Source organism: Eupeodes corollae, chromosome 2 (assembly GCF_945859685.1).
Source record: "Eupeodes corollae chromosome 2, idEupCoro1.1, whole genome shotgun sequence".
NCBI classification, from domain to species: Eukaryota; Metazoa; Arthropoda; class Insecta; order Diptera; family Syrphidae; genus Eupeodes; species Eupeodes corollae.
This window is the reverse complement of record NC_079148.1, coordinates 154,758,036-154,765,375: the sequence shown is the minus strand read 5'-3', so window position 1 is coordinate 154,765,375 and position 7,340 is coordinate 154,758,036. Positions and strand designations below refer to the sequence as shown.

The following is a 7,340-nucleotide window of genomic DNA, read 5'->3' as shown; positions in this document are numbered from 1 at the left end:
TTTAAAGTTAAATTATTTTGAAAAATATGTTTTTTTGTGTAAATCGAAAAGCAAACGCTTTATAACAATAAAATTATAACATTGCTAAGATCTTCTAGGGCTTTTGTTATGGTGGAAGCGACCTGTTGGAGGGACATGTTAAAGCCCAAACATACATTCCTTGTTACGAAGCAAAGTTTAAAACAATTTACATATTTAACAATTGGAATCTCATCAGGTTTGTAAATGTGTATACCTCTTTAATAGTAAAACCTGTGTTTTTAAAAAATTGTTAATGATTTCCCACTGTTCACATCTGTTTATCTTTCGGACACTGTTTAAAAAATGTTGGTATCTTAATTAGTTTTCGGAATTTAGTCTTCATTTGAATATATTTCAAAGTCGTGCTTTCATCGTTTTAAAAAATACGTTTTAGAGTTAGCCTCTGGTACATGCTTAAAATCAAAAATATTAATTTTTAACTTAATTTTTATATTGTTTTCAATATATTTAAAAAATGTGTATTTACAAATTCTGTTTACAACATGAATTCGTTTTAAAAATTAATCATTAATAAATTAATCAGAATTCCTTTACGGTTTATGTGGGACAGGTGAAGCCTAACAAGTAATGCGGATTGCTCAAGAAGTAAATAAGATACAAAACATTTTTAAATGGAATATTGAAGAAAGCAACGATTTATGGATTCGGAAAATGATCACGAATTTCATTGGAAGAAAAATACTTCACCAGTTATAAAAGTAGAATAGATACATGTTTTTTTTTGTTGTATTTCACTAAAAAGACTAATTATAACCTAGCCATTTGGTCGAATTGTATTCATGATTGGAATTTGTATAGACTTGCACGTAATAAGTTGAAATCTGAAATAAATAAGGCAAAGAATAAGTATGTGTCCAATAAAATCCAAGGGTCTAGGGACCAAAAGACAATGTGGCGAACAATAAAATCATTAGTGTTAAAACAAAAGAAGAGTTCAATAAAAAGTATTACATTCGAGAACGTTTTGATAAGTGATAGTAAATTACTAGCGGGAAAGCTTAATGAATTTTTGTTACGAGTGTTATAGACATAAATAAAGCTATACCGAAAGAAAACTATTTTGATTATATTGAAAACCATGACAAAACTTTTGAATTTCAGTTTGTGACTTTTAATGAGTTAAAAGTATTTATCAAAGGCATGAATAATAAAAAGATTCAAAAATGTTGTCAGTTAACATGATAATTGATTCGTTTCACACTATTGGAGATCACTTGTGCAAAGTAGTAAATGAGTCAATGAAAGAAGGTGTTTTCCCGGATTGTTGGAAAAATCATTGGTGGTTCCCATTGCCAAGAATACTAACCCACTAGGTCCCGAGGAGTACCGACTGGTAAATAGAGACATCCTTCTGAAAAAACTGGATAGATATGGAGTCAGAGGCAAGGAGTTAAGATGGTTCCAATCATATTTACAGAGGAGAACGCAAAGAACAAGAGTTGAAGAAGCTGTTTCTGAATCTATAAATGTGAATTTAGGTGTTCCGCAAGGGTCTGTTTTAGGAACTTTGTTATTTATAATGTATGTTAATGAAATGCCTAAAGTAGTGAAGTATTCTTTCCTAAAACTATTTGCTGATGATTGTTGTATGTCGTAGGCAAAAATATAAACGAATGTGTTGAGAAAATTATCTTTGATTTAATGCAACTAAGTAAATGGTTTCGTATGAATAAATTAAGTTTGAATATAGGAAAAACAAAGTGTATGATGATTAACGGAGAAACGAATGCAGAAGTTAAAATTGGAAACCAGACTATGGAAATATTAGACAAAATAAAGTATCTGGGAATAATGTTTGATAAAAAGTTAGAATTCAATACCAAATTGGTAAAACAATAGGTTTTTTTTCGAGAATTAGAAAGCGAATGTCAATTCTGTGTGCAATAAATGTGTATAACACAATAATTAAACCTCAACAATAATTTATCTCGGTAATATAACAATGTTTGTTAGATTACAAAAGTTGCAGAATAAAGCGATGAGAATAATACTTAAATGTCATTGGTTAACCCCGATTGTTTATATGTTAAATATGTTAAAATGGCTAAGCATAAGCCAGAGAACTATTATGAATGTGTTAATTTATGTCTTTAAAATGAAATATGGGCTGGTTCCCAATTATTTATGTGATAAAATTAGATATGTAAGTGATATTAATGGTCATAATTTGAGAAATAGATGTGATATTCGTCTTCCTTTGTTAAGAACGCATTCTGCACAAAATATGCTTGTTTACAATGGTCTAAAAATATTTAATGAATTGCCTAATGATTTGAAATTGGAACAAAATTGTAAAATGTTTAAAAAGAAACTGGTAAATTATGTAAAAACAAAGTATATTTAAAGATAAGTTTATTTATATTGAATATAAAGTAGTTTATACAAATAGCTAAATATTGCTAAATAAAGAAAATAAAAATAATGAAATAATGAAAAGGTTATATCTTAAAAACCTGAATTTGAACTAATGCCATTAAAGACTTAGGAAAAATATAAATTGTTTGGTGAATACAAAACCTTGTTAAATGAATTAAATCAATTTTAAATTCAATAGTGAAATCATCGCTGGAACGACAGAGTTAAATTTTTGGTTTGTGCTCTAACAGAATCAGACATCTTTTTTTTCGAAACTTAAAGAAATTTTAAAATTATTAAGAAATCAAATAATCTACACAATCATAATTTGAGCCTCGGTCAATCAAAAAGAAGTTTTATATTTTTTCACAATAAATTTGTTTAACGTTCCAGCTCAAGCTCGAATTATTATTATTCATTGCATACTTTCCGAAGTTCCTTAAATTAAAATGTAAATTATTGCCAAGATAATAATTATTTTAAAAGGCTTCAATCGGAAGTAATTATATGGGCGGCATGTCAGCCTTTTTTGTATTTGTTCAGTTTTTGAAAATAATTCGAGCCTTCAGGTTCTGGGAAGTACCTTCCAGCAAATGATTTACACAGCCATAGCTACAACTTCTGTTGGGTCACATTACAAATAATCAATTTTAAAAATGTTTGTAGAACAGTGTAATTTGTTCACAAAAACTTTTATGAACAAATAATTTAGCTTAATTTTAATCCCTCCGTTTTTTTCTCTTTTGAGAAATGTTTGATATATTTAATTTAACGGTATATAAAAACTATTCTTTGACCAAAAACAAAATACATACCTACTTTTCTTAAAAGTTTAGAAAAAGATATGCCAGTGAATGGATGGAAACTTTGTTATGAACTTTCAATTATTCTTCCCTAATGCATTTCTGTTGATAATGGTCAAATTTTAAACCAGATCACTAACTGTACTTTAATCATGAGATAAACACATTCATTTTATAAATATTTCTTGATAAACGTCAATTAAATCAAAAAGTCCTAGTTTCTTTTGTTGCCGTACATTTTCAAAGTTGGTTTAAGAAATTCATTGACTTACCATTTTTATATCTTCATATTCTTATTCTTCATTTTTCTTCAGTTTTCTTGATCTGAAAAGAAAGAAAAACCCTTGATTTCTTGCATTTTCATAACTCAAAAAGGACCTACCACCTTCAGATATGGAATCATTGCAATAATCACTTTTTTCAGTGCCATCAAGAGAATTAGATTTTAGGCAATTTGTTTAATTTATTGGACTCATTTCAATTCATTCATCGATAAGACAAAAATTAATCATTTTTTCTTTCTGACTAAAAAAATAAATAAAATATCAAAAAAAATTGTTTAACAAAAATAAATTTATTTTACTTTACACGTTCTTTTTCTTCTTCTTATTATTTCAGCAACTTCTAACCATAAAGCCTTTTAAACATTAAAACAAATTCATCAATCTGAATCGGAATCCAGTTCCAATTCTTGAACCATTCTTATTTGTGCTTCTTCCTCTTCTGTAAGAGCACCAGGAATCTGGTGCTTTTTCAACCCAGAAACTGACGGAAGTTCATCATAGGGATCGGGTTGTATTTCTGTGTCTTCTTCTAGATTTTCCATAGGAGAAACATTTGGAATCTCCGAATCTTCAATATCAACCACTTCACTCTCGGCCAACTGTTCTACATCCTCCTCCACTACTTGTTGATCTAAAACATTTTCTTCTTCTGCCTCCTCCTCTTCGCTGCTGCTAGCAGGCGCAACATTGTCTTCAGGAAATCCGTCTGGAATCTCAGAATCCTCGATCGTTTTCGTAGCAGGAATATACATCTTGAATGAGAAGCCTGACTTCGGAAACGATCCTGTATTTAGAATCGTGCAACCATGCTGCGTAATACTAAAGGACTGGCAAGAATCCCCGATAACTACCAAGTCGGGTAGAGGATACAGCCACATAGAAGTATCATAGTCCCAGAGAATTGGATTTATAAAGCGTGCGAATGGCGTCAGATGACCCTGGCAGATAAGAGTGCGAGCGAAGTGATTGTCTATGTCCTTGTTTTCCGGGAAGTGGATGGCGTTTCGAGCCATGCGCGCCATCAGATCCATTCGAAACACCAGAATCTGTTGAGTGCAATACTGCAATCGACATGGATTTGAGACCAACTTGGTGCGCGGCCATGCTTTGAGCAAATCGCTACACAAGGGCGGTGGGATGCCATGACGCGGAAATATGTCCATTTCAATCGGATCACGGGGATGAGGGACTAGAATCAGATCAGTTTCTTTCTTAAGCTGGTCACAGCCACTGGCAGCTTCGGCTAGCTGCTTAAACAGTGGCACCAATTGGAAGAAGTTATTGGCTTTTGTAGAAAAAGGCCCCATCAGCACAATGCACACTGGTGGACAGGAGTCATATCCGATAAAGAGTTTCTTAAGCTTTTTAAGGACTTCTGCATCATCAAGGTGTACATCAGAGAGAAAGACCATCGTAGCGTCTGTGTTTGTTCGCTCAGCCTCCTGAAGAGCAACCGAGTACTTGAGCAGTTTTTCCGATTTACCACCCCAGCTGTTAGCCGTCCCGAAGAATGCACGACTGCTCGTAGCCGGTTCCGCTGGCGGGAATCCCATGCCTTCGACTTTGAAGACCTTGTTCTCGTATGAACCCTCGGCCAAAACGAACGAACCCTCGCAAAAGAATCCAGCGTGATACCGCGTAGAGGTAAGATCTACCCTAACGTATCCCGTGAGATCTTCAAGAAACATCTTACCCTCCTCAATCTGGTTGAGTTGACCCAATACCACACATTCCTTTAACTCAGTGGAAGCCAGTAGATTCTCCACATTGAGCAGTTTGAACTTCTTCACCTCCTGACCGCTGGTCTTCTCAATAATCGACGGGGAGAAGAGTTCGTGGCGAATAGTCTTTTGGTATAGCATATTGTAGCGCTGTTCAAGGTACCCCACCTGCATCTCGGGGTCGGCCAGCACCGAGCGGGGTTTCTTATCGTATTCGAACTTCTTGCTCTGCGTATTATAGACGAATCGTGGAGCCTGGAATGCATCAATGACATCGAAAATTGTCTCATGCTCCTGCAAGCCCACTCGATTAATTTCTCCTATGGCTTTGTCAATAACCACTCGATCGATGTTGGTGGAAGTTATTTTGAGATTTTGGATGTTTTCGATTACCGTCGTTAACCATTTGTCGTGCTCTGAGGCTTCAAAGGGAAGCAGTTGTTCGGCGAGGTAAGTGGCATTTTCTGAACGGATGACATAGCCACTCAGTTTGAATGCTGTTGTGATTTTTTTCTTTAGTTTGTCCATGGTTTTTTTTAATTAGTTTCTGTTTAATAATTCTTTTAAACAACAATAAATAAAAATAAACAAAGTCACCGCAAGGTTTTGCTTGTTGCACACTTTAAGTTTGAATTCCCCTTTCTTGTTAAACGTCAATTTAAAAATTTGGCGCCCAAAACCGAAATGGAAGTGTTCAGTGATAATGAAACATTTTTAGGGTGCAGTAATATTGTTAGATTTAGTAAAAATTATAGCAATGTAACTTTAATATAAAAAGATGTCATAGATTTTTAATTATTGTTGATTTCTAAAAAAGAGAATGACATACATAAAAATAATGTTTGAGGAAAAGAGATAATAGACCAAAATGTAGATTATCTTCATTTCTATACTATAGTAAGTTCAATACAGAAGTAAAGATTACATCTAAATGATAGCATCTAAATTAGTTGTGCCTTCTTTACTTTTAATTTCATTACATTTTGTACGCTTTGTTACATATTTTTCCAGCTGATACGCACAATTCTCGACCAAATTTGTATCAATTGAGGTAGTATGCCAGAAATAACACGCTGGGCGCTAAGGCGTCAATCGCAAACAAGTGACTGCACATAAACATACACAAAATAGTCCAGTGGAGTTAAATCGCACGATCTTGTAGGTTATGCCACAGGGCCACGATACTATTTTATGTGTCCACCAGTAATTTCCTTCAATAAATTGATTGTTTCGTTGTGTCACGCGAAGTGATCCATTATTTTGATAATTATTTTTGCACAATTTTTGAACGGTGTTCAGGTTCAAGTCTACTGATTATGAAATGGCAAAACATAACCGAAAAAAGTATTGCCTATTTGAAAATCACACGTCTAAGGCTAGGCGCGCACATGCAACTTTTTCGAAACCAAATAGTTTGATCGTTAGTTGCCCAAACATCGCGCACATAAGCAACTCCAAAAGCAATCAACGAAATAAACCAATACACAGGAAACATTATTCACTTTTTCTATCTCACATACACGAAACGAAATTGTTTCAAATCTGTCCTATTCTTTTGCTTATGAAAGAAAAGAGTAGATGTATTGTTGGAATACAAATTTCTGGAAATGGATTTTTACAAATTGGCACAAAACAAAATGCCCCCAAAAAAAAAGTGGCTACTGAATGACTGCGATTTTCCTTTTTTTGGGTTTCCTTTCTATTGCCAATACTTTTTTAACACTGCCATTTTTGATGGATGTTAACTTTTTTCAATGAAAATAAAACATCTTTTAATTTTTCTTTGCTTATGTATTTATTTTTAGTGATATAAATATAATAGAACTTCAGTAACTAACTTTATGCTTATACCTTCCCATAACTCAAATAAATGACATACTTAAATTATGAATCATAAAATGAACTTATTCCTTTATTTATTTTTATTTATTTATTCCTTTTAACTTAATAAGTAATCATATTAAGATCTCGTGGTTAACGTAAATAATTTAGGCCTACTGAATCACTTATTTCATCAATTTAACCGCCAGCACTGCCAAAGCTCATTAGAATGGTCGATAATACCGCGACCATTTAGTCCCATTGCTCCCACACTATGCGCCGCTTCCAAATACAAATAAACTTTGTATTTCTTC

At 33.2% G+C, this 7,340-nt stretch overlaps 1 protein-coding gene across 1 annotated transcript; it reads right to left on the bottom strand.

Annotated features, from left to right (window-relative positions):
* Positions 1 to 3,755: 3,755 nt before the first annotated feature.
* Positions 3,756 to 5,853, bottom strand: LOC129948305 (DNA polymerase epsilon subunit 2). Its single transcript, XM_056059259.1, has one exon. It carries the CDS (start codon positions 5,731 to 5,733, stop codon positions 3,862 to 3,864), a length of 1,872 nt encoding a protein of 623 aa, XP_055915234.1. The 5' UTR covers positions 5,734 to 5,853; the 3' UTR covers positions 3,756 to 3,861.
* Between the last annotated feature and the right edge of the window lie 1,487 nt (positions 5,854 to 7,340).

Bases quoted from the DNA above. Each gene is read 5' to 3' on its own strand.
- LOC129948305 (XM_056059259.1), bottom strand. From the start codon at position 5,733: ATGGACAAACTAAAGAAAAAAATCACAACAGCATTCAAACTGAGTGGC.